The sequence below is a fragment of the Ictidomys tridecemlineatus genome, chromosome 2, assembly GCF_052094955.1.
Source record: "Ictidomys tridecemlineatus isolate mIctTri1 chromosome 2, mIctTri1.hap1, whole genome shotgun sequence".
Classification (NCBI taxonomy): domain Eukaryota; kingdom Metazoa; phylum Chordata; class Mammalia; order Rodentia; family Sciuridae; genus Ictidomys; species Ictidomys tridecemlineatus.
The window spans coordinates 211,992,135-212,008,852 of NC_135478.1; the positions used below are offsets into that span (position 1 = coordinate 211,992,135).

Here is a 16,718-nt window from a genome sequence, read left to right on the forward strand (position 1 = left end):
CCCTGTACATTTCGCTCCTTAAAACCTCTCCACAGCCAGCTGGAAAATAGGCCTGTGTGTCTGCATAGTCTTAGTGTAGGGAGAGGCCCTGGATGGGCAACGAACCCAGCTATGAGATCTATAAGCACTGGCAACACCTGAAGCACATGGGGTTTGCTGGGTTTTTTTATTTTTAAATTGACAGATAAAATTATATTTTTGTGTGTGAGCTAACATGTAATGTTAATTAACTGGATTTAGTCAGTCCACATTGTATACACACTGTACTCCCAAACATTGAGCTTCGTGGGCATTTGAATATCACGTGGGGGCTGGGTTTTGGCCTGAGGCTTGGGGTAGAGGCACAGGCAAATACCTGAGGAGAGGGCAGAAGGAAATCAGATTGGGAAATACACCTGCAGGGCCCTCAGTGCAGGTCAGGGGTTCATGACTTGAGGCCTGGCCTGCCTCCATGATTTTCTTTTTCTACCCTCATGGAAGATAACAGTAGGGAACCTTGGGTCCTTGGGTGGAAATACGCAGGTGTTTTGAAGGAGAGATTAGTGTGCGTTTCCAATAAGCTTTGAGGATGAGCACTCTTCCTGGAGGTGGGCTGGGACAGGAGCACTAGGGGTTTGAAGTGTTGTGTTGCTGTATTCCTTAAACCATTTCAGCAAGCTGTGGGGACCATATTGAGAGGAGAGAAAGGGTCATAAGGCAGGAACTTTGAGATGAGAAGAAAAACTGGACCATGAACTCTCAGATGAAACTCAAGACCATTTAGACTGTCCCCCAGAATCCTGGGGTGAGATAGATTATTCAGATGTTTCAGTGCCAATGTGAAGACATGGCAGTGGAGAAGTCTTCACTTTCTTCATTTTAGAGATGGAAATAGGAGAAACTGGGTAACTACTTACCATGAAGTCTCTGGTGTTTTCTTGTAACCAAGCCACATGCATATCTCTCTCTACCTGTCCCTCAGTCCCAGCAGAAGACAGCCATTCCAGCCCTACTCCAGAACTGGGCGGGAGCCCAAAGAAGCTATAAAATGACTATATTGAGTTGCTGGTGGCAGCAATTCCCCATACATAGGTGACAAGGTCACCCTGAAAAGCATGGGAGCCCTCCAGAACCAGGCCCACCATTCTATGTTGGCTCCTGCACTTGCCCAGCCTCAGCTGCCACTGTGGGAGAATCTTCGTCTTCAAGGTGCCCAGCTGGGGAGTAGCAGGCAGGCCTCAGGCGGGGGCATGGTCACCATTAGTCCAGGCTCAGCTCAGACTTAAGTGGTCAGGCCTGAAACCCAGGGGTCCTTCTAGCCATATGGTCAGGGAGCTATCCTCTCACCACTTGCCAGCAGAGAGTAAAAGTGGCTGGCACTGTTCAACTTCAAGGGCATCAAGTTGGAAGAATGAGAGAAGCCACCAAATGAAGTGCTAGGAACAGCAGCTTCCAGATAAAACTGGGCCACCAGCAGCAGAAGCCTGTGTACCTGCTCTTGTCCAGACGGGCTTCTGTAACAAAAGCCACCACCTCTCAGGGAAGACAGAACACTCTGGCCTGAACTTGAGCCCAGGCAAAACAGAAGAGTATGCTGTGGGCCCATGTCCCACTCCCAAAAAGCCCAAGTGAACTGATGGCCAGCGAGGAAAGTAAGAAAGACCTGGTGTGGGGAAACAAAGGCAGGGAGCCCACGGCTGACTATCATCAGGGCAAAGTGACACACACATCCTAAAAAGCGACACCAGGTGACTGCAAGAGCATTCTCTTTTTTTTTTTAAGAAAAAAAAGAAGAAAAATAAGCAGATATATATATATATATAAAATACTGTCAATCTCTCCTGGGCCAACACAGCCCCCATCACTGTTTCTCCTTCCTGAGCTTTCCTCCCGCAGTCGGAGGATCCTTCTCAGCCCACGACTTTGTTCTGTGGGAAGAACATGCCACCGGCTCCTTAAGGCTCCTGTTCTAGTCACTGCAGCTGGACAGTCCCAAGCCCCCTGGACAGTCTTTGCCTGAAGATCTGCTGTACTGGCAGGGACTTGGAAGGGGTGTGTCCTGTTCTCCCCCAACACTAGGACAATACTGTTTCTGTGGTGTCACTTGAGGCAGGTCCTTCAGAGCTTATGGGCCAGGAGGGTGGTCAGCTTGATCTTGCCATCCATGGAGGCAGTGAGGCAGGTCCCACAGTCCATGGCAGTGCTCCAGTCCACAGTGACCACAGGGGCCCGGTGGCCACCCAGGCTCAAGCAGCTCTCCAGAACCTTCTCATCACCACCCAGCTATAAGAGAACAGGAGAGAGAATGAACCATCAGCAGACATCACTCATAAACACATCCATTTTATCCACTTTTGAAGACCAAACTGCCTCGAGTCTGGGGCAGCCAAACACAAGGATGTGGGGAGAGCCACATAGCCACCTGTCCAGAAAGTGAACTGGGGAATGCCTCAGTTTCCTGACTACAGTTGGTCCACTTTATGTGGAAAACAAGTCCCTGCCAAGTTCCTTAAAAATGCCACTTTCTCTGTCTCCTTGACCATGCTGTGGGCCAGTACCTCTGCACCTGCCTGGTGTTGCCTCACAGCATCGTCTGTCACTCACTGACATCTGCTCGTGCCTCTGCTCATGTGTTTAAGGTTCGTTTCCCATTGCAGGGACACAAGCTGTAGGAGGGCAGGGTCTAGTTCTTTCCTGCAGTGTGGCCAGCCTACAGCACCCAGAATGGCCCTGGCACAGGAAGGCCTTGGATTAACGTGTAAATGAGGTCCTCTATCCCACCAGCACCACTATCCAGCAGTTAGGCAGATGGGTGAAGGGTCAGCTACTAACAGAACAGGAAATGGAAGTGAGTGAAAGTACTCTACATGGCTAAACAGAACAGGAGGTGTGAAGTGTTTGGCCTTCATGGAGAAACATTTGTAAAAGTGTCAATTAAATTGCTTATAGACTGTAAACTGGGACAGTTTTACAGTAGATTCTTTAAGCAATTGGAAGCCAGCATCAGTATATTAAAAATTTCACAGGAAAATCTTTCAACTAATTAATTATAGAGTGAATGTGACTGCAAATCACATAAGTTGATCTGGGAAAATGAAAAGGCTGTGTGATCAAAAATAAAACACACACACACACACACACACACACACACACACACACACACACACACACACATCTCCACTCAGAGCCAAGTCCGGTCCACTGAAAACCAACCAGAGCAAACCTTTGGAGAACGAAATTAGGCTTGGAAACTGGAAGCTTTTTACCAGTATTTCCACTGAGAAATGCACAATTATGAGAAATTGTGTAGCTAATTTGTAGGGACAGCAAGAAACAGCAGAACAACCATCCTCTGTAGAAAAGAGAAGCCTTGCTGACTGTGCACATGTCAGGTCAGTCTAGAAGCCTCCTGATTTCCCACCCTAGGACCTCCTCTGTTCCACATGTAGCATCCCTTACCTTGCCATGAACTCCTCGCTCACTTCTGCTATGTGGGGCCCAAGGCCCACCTTCCTCTCTACCCAACTGCTCCTCCTCCTTCCAGGGCCTCCAACTTACAGCCTGCCACTTCCCGAGTCTTCCCTGAGGACTCAGTCCCCACCCAGCTTCTTCCTCTTGGAATTGTTCAACACCACATCATCTTCCTTCACCCATGGTGTTTCTTTCTAATTTGAGTGTGACCCAAGAGAACAGAGATCATATTTTATATCTCCCTGGTACACTCCATAGTCCCGAGTCCATGGCCTGCCACACAGCTGCTGTCCTATCTGTGGCAACAAGAACACTGAGAATATTTTACCTCATATAACTTCTTAGGCCTACAGACCAAATGTCATTGTCAGGGGGTTAAAGAATTAACACTGAGGCTAAGAACTGAATTCACTAGGTACCTGACGAGGCCAAATCCTCATCAGTAGGTCTAATGAATAATACTAGTAAAAAGGAAGGCACTTGTAATTTCATACACTTATACAAAGAAAACACATGAAACAGAACAGCTCTGACTTGAGAATTAAAACAAATGTGTAAGCTGAAGAACACATACAACACGAAAAACTTGCATTTACACTGTTATATATATATGGTGTGTGTGTGTGTGTGTGTGTGTGTGTTTGTGTGTGTGTGTGTGTGTGTATACCCCTCAAATTTGTCTCAAATATGGACTGTGAAGTACTTCACTCATGGCCCGCCCATGGCCTGCCTATTTAGAGTAACTACAGTAAACCACTCAGCTTGTTTTCTGTGGGGGGGCATGCTTCCCTCTCCCACACTCCCCAACTATTCTTACTACTCCCCAGTGTTTTCCATAATAAGTTATTATTCCCAAGGAATGAGGTAAGGAGAAGGTCAGATGCTTGTCAAGGGCAGGACAACAGGTGCCTTATATTCTGTCCCAATCCCACCTTCTTTACCAGCACTAAGGTACAGGCCCAGCACCAGTCTAGCTTGCAGCTAGAAGACTTCAGGTGCTGCCTTGTGTCCAGGACTTCTTCACTGCCATACAGGGTGGGACAGAGGGCCATGCTCAGCTTGGCCAGGTCCAGACCGCCAAGAAGCAGCTCCCTTGCCCACCAGGACTCCACCACCCAGTTACCTTGTAGATGACTCCCCCTGTGGCAGAGCATGTCAACATATAATTGCCCTCTGAGTCAAAAGCGAAGAGTCGGCCTCTGGGCACTTGAACCTGCTTGTAGCCGCTGTAACCAGACAGTACAAAGGGGCCGGTGGCATCCGAGGGGAGGCTGTACTCAGACACTTTCAAGCCACTCTTGTGGATGTTCCATTGGATGAACTGCAGATAAAATGCACAACCAGAGTGCTCTTCAGTAGGGTGCCGGTCAGGCCCTATCCTGGATGGACAAAGGCTGTTGGGGCAAACTGCCTCCTTCCACCAACAGTTCTGACAGCTTTACCAAGCCCTTTCAAGTTACAGAGGCAGAACAGGGGTGGGGGTCCACAGGCCTCCCCAAAGTCCCACCTCTTACCAACCCACATTGTTTTAAAGGATGAAAATCTAGAAAAACCAGCAACCTCATTTCAAAGTCTAACTCTTCTCTTTGCTTTGGCCTGAGCCCAGGAGAGGAAAAGGGACAGCAAGTGGCTCTGCATGGATTTCTGGTCTCTCAAGTAGGTCAATGACTACTGTCATTATTATTATTAGAATTAGAACCTGACTAGATTTTTCTGATTTAGGATTGAAAGCCCAGAGGACAAATTCCAAATCTATTTTCAGTTTCTCAGTGCAACAATTGGACACTGCATGGTGTAGTTACAAAGCTAGCTTTGTTTATTGTGGTGCATATAATTCCCCAACCCACTCTATGAACAGGCTACTTGAGTGTGACCACTTCTTTTTGGGAATCCTACCCAGATACATAGGAAGTTAAGCTTTATCTTAAAAATCCCTTCCGAGAGTTTTCAAATGAAGAACTGAAGCTGGGGCACAGTAGTGCACATCTCTACTCCTATTTACTTGGGAGATTGAAGTGGGAAGATCACTTGAGCCCAGAAGTTTGAGGTCAGCCTGGGCAAGACAGCAAGACCCTGTCTCAAAAATAAAAAGAACTGACCTTATAGTTACTGTTTTCAATGACAGCACAGGTCATTAGCATGAAATCCCAAAGACACAGGAAGGCAGAGCACAGCCAAGTCTCTCTCCCACCTCTGCCCACCCCGCTCTCTTTGTTACTGTTCCCACTTCCAATCATGCCCTTCCACAAGGGGAATCTACATGGGGCACTTCCTTATAGTTTTTTGGGGGGAGGGGTGGCTTCTTTTTAACTTCTTTGGACTCTGCTCAGGCCTGCTTGCCTCTGGGAAGCTGTCCCTAGGCCCTCAGCAAGCTCCATGCATCCACGGCTGGTCATAAGGCCACCAATTACCAAGCTCACCAAAACATATCTTGGCTCCAAATATAGATCTGTTGGGGTGAGATGAGTCACTTTGCCATGAGGAGGATGGCTGTAGTACTCCCTTTTCCACCGCATTCATTAAACCCCAAAAGAGCCCAGGAGATAGATTACTATTTATCCCTATTTTACAGATGACAAAACTGAGGCAAAAAGAGGTCATGGCAATAGCAGAAAGAGTTCTGGATCCACTGCCAGCCTGTCATGGTGTCCCAGCACTTGCCGATCCTGAGGGCACCTACCTTGCCATCTTCGCCGATGCTGTACACAGCATTCTCATCACAGCTGAACTCCACGGAGCAGACCTCCCCGCAGTGGGCCTGCCAGCTCATGGCACACTCGTGCTGCTGCATGTCTGAGGCCATCAGATACCATTAAGACTCCGCACCTTAGAAGACACCCTCCCACAGCAGGGGATCCTCTTGCCTTTACTCAGGGGGCACAGCTGTTCTGGGGGCCATGGGGCTCCCAAACCCCACAGGGTAACCCCTCCACGTGAAGCCGGGCTACCTCTGAGCTGCAGAAGTAGCTTCTTTCGCTAGGTTAAAGTGAGGTTCAGGAATCCTAGCGGGAGCAGCATGGGGAGAGGAGGAGCATCCTTCCTATTGAGGCCTCTATAATGTCCCCCAAGGCGCCCAGAGATCCACCTCAGATAAGATTGCCTTATCCCATCCCAGACCCTGGGGATGTCTCCCTGGGAACGGAGGGGAATGAGCCACCTACAGCTGAACAGGAAAGTGTTACTCTTGTGTCCTGTATCCTAAAGAGACAACAATACGTCAGATCAAACAGCTCAAAACCAAACTACCAATGAGCTGCACCCCCCATGCCTACTGATATTAACCAAGTGGACTGTGCTGAGTGTTTTAAAAACTCTGACCAAGGTTAAGCTTTCTTGATTTGAAATCAGGGTTTTGCAACAGCCTCTATTGCAGCTAGGTCTCACAAAGTGGGGATCAGGATTGCCATGAGCACACTTGCATACCAAACAGCCGGATGACACCATCAGCTGCTCCTGTGACCAGCAGGTTCCCATTGTGATTGAAGGCTGTACAGTTGACAGCAATGGGTTCTGGGTCCAGAGAGAACTGAAGCTGTTAAAGCCAAACAAAATCACAATTAGTAGACTATTCCAACTCAGATACAAGCATAGGAACTCAACAGATCCTCTGCCAGCTCCTCCCTTCAAATACCTTTTTCTGGAAAAATTCCTAACCATTTTCCCAAGTGCTGGGCTGTGACCTCCTATGCTGTACTGTATTGAGAGGCAAAGTCCACTGAGCCCATAAAGATCTGTTTTCCATACATGCTGGCTCACTTATAAAATGAGTCATCTATATCTTATTAATATACACATCATTCAAGTACATTCTAGCTAGGTCTAATTGCAAGATCTCAATGCCTGCAGGGAAGAACACCTCATCGATTGACTTTTATCACTGGCAGCTCTAAGAAACAGAGGACCCACCATGCAAAGGTCATGCAGCTTCTCCATTCCCTGAAACATCTCCCCATGGCAACACTTAGAAATACAGGAGCTAACAAAACTACCTTATAGAACTCAGATTATATATAGAACTAGTGATTAATGAAGATTATCATTCCAAACAACATGGAACCCAGGAGCCCTAAATTACCCTCCTGAGACTAAAAATGTAAGACAGAATGCTATATGGTGTTATTTATACACACATGCACAGTGCTGAGCTGGCAAATAAAGAAATCCTCTGATGCCAATAATGAGGGGAAAGCCAGACTCCAAAGGATGAGGGAAGTCTGAAACTGACCTTCACTATGGGGCATTAATCAAATATACATGACCCTAGTTCTCATTCTGATTGCCAAGAAGCACTCAGAAGCCCCCAATGTCAAGACCTCTTCAAGGTCAGGTAGGAAGAAATCTCTGTACACAGCTGGGACTCCAAAGAGCTGTATTGTCAGTGCAAGAATAAACTAGAAAAAAACTTACTTTGCAAAACAGGATAAGGAAACTTACCTCTCTGCAAATCATAACCACAAACTTGCCCTGATAGGGATTTATAATCCAAATCCATAAATCCCTAAATAGTCCAAGAAAACCCTAGCAGAGAATTTGTTTTTAAATTGTCAGGAGTTGGTAGTGCCCCCAGGAAGTGAATGCACCTCCCCACAAGTCTCAAAATATTCTCAAGGATAAAGGACCCAGAAACATAAGCCCACAACGGAACATCACAAGACACAGGAAAATAAGGCAAAAGGGGCAAACACCCATAGAAATAGCAGAGAAGAATGAGATCCACAAAGACTTCAGATATGGGAATTACCAGAGGTACAATGAATACACTAGGATGTTCAACAAAATAAAAGAAGGAATTAAAACAAAGGGCAAAAATAGGAGACTCTAAGCCTGACAAAGCAGGTTTTAAAAATGAAGTTATGTTTCTAAAAATGAGAAACAGAGAAACTGAAATTAACATCCTAGTAGATTGGTTAATTAAAAGATTAGGCACCACGGACTAGAGAATAAGCAAACTGACAAAGCTGAGAAACTCTCATCATGAATGCAGCAAAGTAAAGCCAAAGAGAAGTGTTAATGCATACCTGACTGGAGTTCCAGAAGGGAAGAGATAAGCAGAGATCTACCTCTAAGACTGAAAAAACAATGACTAAGAATTTTCCAGAGTTAATAAAACACAAATCCTTGGATTCAGAAACCTAAAAAATCCTAAGCAGGAGCTTAAGGAAAGAAGAAGAAAAAAAAAAAACTTCAAATTTAAAAATCCACACCCAGATACCAGGTAAGATCTTAAAGGCAGCCCATGAGAGAAGACAGCCCACAAAGGAAAGCCCGTTCCACTGACAACAAGCTTTGGTTTGGGCAAAGGAAGTGAGAAGATAAGACTAAGCCTCAGAGTTAGGAGAATCAGTTTTCAACTTACAATATAAAGTTTGAGAAAAAATGATTATGATTCCATTCATATAAAGTTAGAAAACATGCAACACAAAACTATATTGTTTATGAATGTATATTTGTGTAATAGACTAATTTTTTAAATATAAGGAAATAGCAATCTAAAATTCAAGACAGGTTCTCCCTGGAAGAGGAGGAGGAGATGGAGACTGGAAAAAGGCAAAGAGTAATACTAATGTTCTACTTTTGAATTAGGCGCTCATTTTACTGCATTTCTTCTCATTAGATCATCTATCTATGATTCAATATTCTTTTATATGTAGTCAATATTTAATTTAAAAATCTGAAAATCACAAGTGAATATAAGATTAAAAATCGTGCTAACAGGAGGATGGTAAGTTCACGGTTAGCATCAACAACTTAGGAAGACCCTGTCTCAAAATAAAAAATAAAAGGACTGGGAGTCTAGTTGTATGTTACAAACCTCACCTAGCACGCGTGATCCCTGAGTTCAGTCCCTAGCACTACAAAAAAATAAAGAGAGAGAGAAAACACATTACTTCTAAGTACTGAAACCACTAATTTCAATAAGAAACACCACGCTTTCTAAGCAAGTGAGTTCAACATCGTTTCTCTCTCTAGGGCCCCAGTGACAGTGCAGGTATCTATTAACAGACAGCCAGAGACCTGTCCACCACAGGTCTATTAACAGAGAGCCAGAGACCTGTGGAAGACAGGTCTCTGGCTCCAGGAAGGCAGGCCAGTGCTCAAGAGCAGGCTGTCAGCTGTCACTTCTTAGGGGCATGCACCTGTCCTCACTGCTGCCAGCTGCTGTTGTAATTCTCACACAGTTCTCCCAGGAAGTCAGATGAAATAGAAGTTCTCTCCTAAAATATAAGACACAAGGCCCCCTAGTAGGTTCTGGGTGACTTCTGTGTCTATGGCTCAATTCTGATGACTTTAGTCACTAACAATCCGCCCAAACAGAGTAACTTAACTTTCAAAACTTAAAGCTTAGAAATTTTTTCACAAATCAAAAATCTGAGGAGACCAAAACAAAGAGAGGGGAAGAGCCTCACCAGCACCACAGGGGAACAACAGGCAGGGTGCCTCCACGTGGTGTGCGCACCCATGGGGGACTGGCCCTACAGCAGGTCCGTACCTGCTGCTTCATGCTCTTCGTGTCCCACAGTAGCAGCTTGCCAGGAACCTGGTTCATGCCCTTGCTGCCAATGTCCGGTGCCAAGGAGTCCACCTGGGAAGTGAGACTCGGAGCTGCAGCCGAACAGACGAAAGAGGCCCCATTGGGGCTGCACGCGAGAGACAGGATTCTGTAATACATGTGGGCGAGGGTCAGACAATTGCCTGCCCAAGGGGAGGACAAGCCTCAGCTCTGGATCCTGTTCCAGGAGATGGGACGCTGGGCTCAGGAAAGACCTGGCCCTACAGAGAACCCGCAGCGAGCTGAGACCTTGACAAGTGAGGAGGAAGGGGCCTGGCTCACCTGGGCATATCATCATTAATGTTGATTTCACAGAGATTCTTCTTGGCTTCTGTGTCATAGAGACGCACTGTTCCTACACCACTGCCCAACAAAAGCTGGAATGAGAAGGGGTGGGTGTTGAAGGACAGTATGTGAGTCAGGGAAGACCACCAGAGGGGGCCCATTCCTGTGAGGTGCTAGACTGGGCAGGCTGCAGGGCGAGCCCCTTGTCCTCTTATCCAGGCAGTCAGGGGGAATCTGCCTACACTGGACCACGCTTCAAAATTAAAAATTAAATTAAGATGACAAAGCCAACCTCAGACAGAAGCAAAACCACAAAAGTTATCTGCTATGGTTTGAATCTGGCCTGAAAGTGTCCTTCAAGGCTCATGTGTTGGGAGTTTGGTCCGGTTGGGGCAATTGAGGATGGAGGCACTCTTAAGAGGTGGGGCCTAGAATAAGGTGATGAGGTCATTAGGGCACTGCTCTCAGAAGGGATTAACTCACAAAATGAGCTATATGTCCCTCTGGAGAGTCATTATAAAAGAGAAATTGTGATCCCTGAACCAGCACTGGCTTTCTGCCTTGCCATGTATTTTCTTCCTCTAGCACACACTCCTACCATGATGCCATCTGCCATGTTGTGAGGCAACTAACCCTGACTAGAGGAAATGCAGGCATCTTTACAAAGAATCCAGCCTTGAGGGAAGGGGGGTTGCTATAGTACCAAAAAAACCCCAGAATAATGCAGCATCTGTGGAATGGGAAAGATGTGTCTCCTAAGATTCACCTAGAAAAGTTCTGTCTGGTTACATATAACCCCCTGATCTTCTTTTACTCTGGTTGTAATCCCAGCTGTTCCAATCCCTTCTTCTCACTCCCGGCCTACGTGCCACCTCTCTCTATACTGGTCCTAGTCAGTCATGGGGCCTAGGTGACTTTCCATTTGCCTTTTCAGGGGCAGCTCTGATTCTGGATCTGTAGCAGCCTCCAGAAAAACGTAACAGGCTATCCTTGCCTCCAGGAACTTGTGACTTATTTGGTGAAAATCTCGAAAGCCCCAGAAACAGCCAAAGTCTGAGGCTATCCCAAGGAATACTAGCTAGATTATGACCTCAACATTCACTTGGCAAACATTTTAATGGTAAACATTTAAATGGTATTTTAAATGGTAAATATTTTCCTAAAAACACCAATAGAAAGCAAATTATAATTAAAAGAGACTTGGGGGCTAAAATGAAGAGTAATTTGTTCCTAGGAGCTCTGAGACCCTAGGCCCATGAGAATATTCCTTCAGATGTCAAAAATTACACAAACTCAGCATGGGCCTCTGACCCCTGCATAGTATGATCCCTGAGAAATGGAATGAAAGAAAAAACAATAAATCAATTTGCCCCTTAACTACAAACCCCATCTCATATATATTAATGTACAGAAAGAAAAAGCTACTATTCCTGGGGCCCTTCTGTGGATGACACAGTACAGAACACCATCCCCTCACCAGCATAAACTGCTGCCCTGGGGGCCTAGTCAGGAGGGTTCTCAGCAGCAGGAGGGAGCACACTGAGAGTGGGGTTAAAAACAAGGACAGGTGGAAGAGGACAGAAAGCTGGGTCATCTCTTGGGACAGACTGGTATACACAGGAGGAAGCCTTCCACCACCTCCAGGTCCCCTCATTTCAATTCTTAACCCAGTAATTTCTCTGCCATAGCCAACAGAAGCCTGTCAGGCCAGTTGTGGATGTGAGGTCTCTGCTTGCCCAGGGATGGAGAGAAGGGAAGGATCTGGCTTGGCTACCTCAACTCAGTCTTGTCAAGAGCCCTGGGTAATCCTTCAACTTGGACTGCAGAGCAGACGCTGTTAGCCAAGTGTCACTCACCAGCCTGTCCCGTTTGGTGGCCCATTCTAGAGAGAGCAGCGGTGACTTGGAAATGGAAGATGCTTTGGTCTGCATGATGGGGTTGAAGGACCACACTTTGATGACCCCGTCTACATCTAAGCTGGCAACCCTCCTCCCCGAGCAATCCACTCTGAGCAAGAGAGAAAGGGCGATGTTAGCATCCTAGCCTCATTCTCTTCAAGGGCCCCAGAATACGTCAGGGCTGTCAAAACAAGAAGCCCCTCTTTACTCTGAAACTTACATTCCTTGAGAGTATTTTTTTTCTTGAAAAGTCATGTTTTTTTTAACCATATTTAAATAAAAATGTATAAATGGTAAATATTTCCCTAAAAACGCCAATATAAAGCAAATTATAATTGAAGAGACTTGGGGGCTAAAATGAAGAGTCATTTGTTCCTAAAACTCAGAGAAACATTATTGGGAAGGGTGGATAGACTGACTATTACAATGGCGGCTCTAAGAAGATTCCCAGAAGGCAGTGGTCCAGCCCTTCTCTGAGCCTGCAGGAGAACATGGTCCTTCAGGGGCCACCTGCCATCCCACCATCCACTGGACCCTCCTGTCGCCACACCTTCACATGCACGGCCTGAAAATCCAGGCTTCACAGAGTTTCCTGGTGGGCCCAGTCCCCATTACCTGCAGTGCATGATGGAAGAGTGATGCTCCCCATACTCTTCCTGCCCTAGCACGATGAAGGGCTGCTCCGGGCGGCCTCCTCCCTCAGGGCCTGCTGTAGACACCCGTGTCAGTGGCTCCACTGGTTCCATGTGGAGATCTGGGCAGGGCTCAGCCTCAGGGGCACTGGTTTCCAGTTTCTTCTCTGCACACTGTGGTTAGCAAGTGAGGATTCGTCAAATGGAAAGGGGTCTCCCACACTCAGGAGCACAATAGGGGACGCAGTGGTCACACAGTCCCAAGGAAAGTTCTGAGCTGTGAGGGTAGAGCTCAGTTTGCCCCAGGAAAATGGGGCTCCCATCCCTTAGACAGCCCCTTTCTCAGACTTTACTCACCTCATACCCTCTGCTGAGGGAGAGGGGCCCTGAGCCCTTCTCTCCCTGTCACAGCTGACAGGACTCAGGACACAGGCCAGGCCAAGGATAATGAACATTGTTTCATGAGAGCCCATTGTGTGCTAGGCACTGTGATGTATGGTTTTCAGATTTCTATCATTTAACCTCCCTAAAACCATGTTGTTCACTCCATTGACAGCTCTGGAAACTGACCAAGGTCATAGGCTGGCAAAGGGTAGAAGTAGATCCAGGCCCACTGGCCCGGCCCTCACAGTGCATCCCACACCAACTATCCTCTTCTTTTGGGAAGTGGATACTGGGCAACTGAGAAAATTAGGCAACTATAAGGCATGAAGATAGAGAGATCCAAAGACAGTGGGGCTCTGTAGCAGCTTGGTATCTGCCTCCTCGTGGTACCAAGTGTCAGCCACTATGATTACTATGTGTTCACTAGACACACCCCAGGCGTAAGGGCACTGGCCACTCCCTGGGGGTCCTAATATCCTTCACGTACCCCACAGGGTGGAAGAAAGAATTCAATAGCCAAAGAATGTCAAAAAGATCTCAGACCTTATGGAGCTGTGCCTGTGGCCTTCATCCTCAAGAACAGAACAATTTGAGATCTCAGCCTTCAAGGTCTATTGCTACCAAACTAAAACCTCTACTGTGCTGCTCACTGGCAAAAAAAAAAAAAAAAAAAAAAAAAAATGCCTCTAAAATGGTCAAGAAAGTCCAAATAGGAGATGCATGCTCATGGACCAGCAAATCCCTTTGACTTTTGCTTTAAGTCTGGAGTATTTGGTAGAAACAGAAGCAGCCAGGAAGAGTAGATTCTGACCCACATCCCCAGAGGTGGGAGCCCCCAAACCTAGGGGGCTCAGCATGGAAAGGGTCAGAGTCACAGCATTTCACCACATGACTCTCAGCACAACAACCTGGCAGCTGGGCCTCAGGTAGAACAGGGGAAACAGATCCTGCCAGCAAGCAAGTCAGGGCAACTCAGGGTTAAATGAAGGGGACCAAACCTCAGGGATGGTGATATACAGACCTGCACAGTAAATCTAAGGGAAGGACTAGTAGGCCAGGGTGCCCAGCCAACCACATGCAGAACTCATCTTAAGGAGCACTTCCAGAGCTTGCATTTTCTGGTCCTCTGAAATACTATAAGGGGAAAGCCAGACAAAATACAAACCCGGCAACCAAAGTGCAAGCAATTAGAACAGCTGGGCAGGACCATGCCTCACACAGCAGAACTCAGAAAAGGTAAGGAACCCCTCCACAGCCAACGTGTAGGCATCAGGATGCCCCATACCTGGGAGGAGGTGGTAGAGAAAAGCTCCTTCCTCTCCTTGCCATGATCCTGAAGGCGCCGTTGCCGCTGCTGTACCCAGCCGGACTCTCCTGAGGCTGGCCCACCCAGGAGGCTCTTTCCATCCTTGGTCCCTGGCACCAGGTCCTTTCCCTTGGAGGCCTAGAGGATGAGAAGCTAGCTTTGAAAGGTCTCTTTTTGGCAGCCCAGGCAGTGACAACCAGGAGGGAAGCAAGAATAGGGGACAGTCTCTCTACCCACCAGCTCTGGGGAAAGGCCCTCCCTGGCAAGTTGGGACAGGTAGTTAGAGTGGCACTGGCTAGGCCAGGGGGGCCTGCAGCCTGGGACTCCTCCTTTCCCTCTTCACTCCCTGTTAAGGGTGGGACCCACAGGTGCCGAGCCCCATTACCCAAGTCCAGTAATTCCTCCCCATATTTACTGATGCTGAGGGCAGAGTGTTGACTAAGGAATTCTAAAACATGTCTCCAAAAGCTCTATCATGTTGACAGAATCCAAAAGATGGTTATGGGAACTCCATAGCTAGCTGCATATAGTACTAAGAAGGAAGATCTGTCTCCTGAGTTGATGGCAGTTTCCAGAAGAGTTGGTTGGCAAGTGAGGGCATTGCAAAAGTCAGGGAAAATTATAAAGCACTTTCGACAGACCTGTCAACCTGACCAAGAGATCTTTAAGCTGGATTTTTGAGAAAAGGAAAAAGAACCCATAAAATGAGCTAACTAGATTCTGTGAATCTAGTATGAGGTAAACAAAGAAAAGTATGAGAGCAAAAGGAATCATACAGTGGAAGTTCAGTAGGAAACTAAGCCTCATGAACTAAACTAGATAACTTACTAAAACTTAGTCTCAGGGACCTAGATGTTCACTGTACAAAAAGGCAGCCATCCTCAACTCTAATGGATCTCGGAATCACCTGGGAAGCCTGTGGTGTGCTGACTTTTTTGCAGACTTTTATGCAAACTTTGCTGAAATAAGCAATCTTTTTTCATTTGTTGAGCATCTTTATAGGTTTATTGGTCCATTATTTTAAGTTAATTGAGGTAAAGAAACTGTTTTAAGTTTATAAGCTAATAGTTTATCTAGCAATACAAATTCTTTGTTCACCTCAAAACATAAAATACTAACCCTATGGTAAACAACAGGTTTTTTAATACACAGATACATGAAAAAGAAAAGCATGCAAAAATTTCATGCCAACATCAAATATTAAACAAGATTTTGTTTCCCATTTTATAATCTCTGAGTTCCATGAAAAAGAAAAAAAGGTGTCAAGCTTTTCAACATTTGGTAGCTTAATGAACTAGACTTGCAGTCTGTAAATAAAGCACTTTGTTATCAATACACATTCTCTCAAGGGCTTTTTATTTTCATACTTTTGCTTTGGCTTAATGGCAGCAGGGAGAGAAGAAGATATTTACACAAAGGACTTTATCAATACCTCAGAATGATTTTACATTTTCTCTTACAATTTTAAACAAAAAAAAATGATTTCTAAAATTAAGAAAATACAGTCTATAATTTAGAAATATCCTAGTAAAATTTTAATCTCTTCTTTAACAGTTAAAATACAAGTTAGAAAGTTTACTGGCAACTGATTTCATGGGAGAATATCAGACATAGGTTACCTCAATGCATTTCCAACTCACAGAGATGATGGGAACAGGCATATACAAGTGAAACAAACCAGGGATCATGGGGACTGGGGCCCCTTGGGGTGTCCAGATGGACAGTGTTGATTCTTAAAGAGATGCTGGCTTGTTCCCCAATGAAGGTCCAGCTGACAGAGCCACTACTTTATCATATGGATTCACATTCTGGTCTGCAATCTATTTCCCCCCTCCCCATGAAATGAATAATTTCTAAGGAAAACTCAGTTTACCAGTAGTCATGAAAAACTTCAACAGATCATCTTCCATAAGGAAAAAAAAATGAAAAAGTTGTAAAACTTATCAAAAACTATTATACCAAAAAAGTACCAGGCCCAACTGGGTTCTCAGGTGAATTCTATCAAACCCACAGGAACCATATAGTCCCAATACTACAAAAATCATTTCAGTGTACAGAGAAAAAAAACCCCTCAAATTCAAATTCTTTTTTATGAAGTATAATATTTTTCTGTACCTGATAAAGATAGCAGATAAGAAATCATAGATATCAATATGAGTACTAATGCAAACTTCTATATAAAACATTACTGAATAGTCTAGGATGTGTATGTG

At 45.7% G+C, this 16,718-nt stretch overlaps 1 protein-coding gene across 1 annotated transcript in view; it reads right to left on the reverse strand.

Moving 5' to 3' along the window:
• Positions 1-147: 147 nt before the first annotated feature.
• Positions 148-16,718, reverse strand: part of Wdr91 (WD repeat domain 91) — a 31,188-nt gene continuing 14,617 nt past the window's right edge. Inside the window, exons 7-15 of the mRNA XM_005331075.5 lie at positions 14,485-14,643; positions 12,799-12,989; positions 12,142-12,292; positions 10,283-10,377; positions 9,941-10,109; positions 6,874-6,982; positions 6,131-6,243; positions 4,574-4,771; positions 148-2,262 (exon numbers count right to left, since the gene is read on the reverse strand). Coding sequence (XP_005331132.2) covers positions 2,098-2,262; positions 4,574-4,771; positions 6,131-6,243; positions 6,874-6,982; positions 9,941-10,109; positions 10,283-10,377; positions 12,142-12,292; positions 12,799-12,989; positions 14,485-14,643 — 1,350 coding nt within the window. The 3' untranslated portion in view covers positions 148-2,097. The remainder of the gene's footprint in view (positions 2,263-4,573; positions 4,772-6,130; positions 6,244-6,873; positions 6,983-9,940; positions 10,110-10,282; positions 10,378-12,141; positions 12,293-12,798; positions 12,990-14,484; positions 14,644-16,718) is intronic.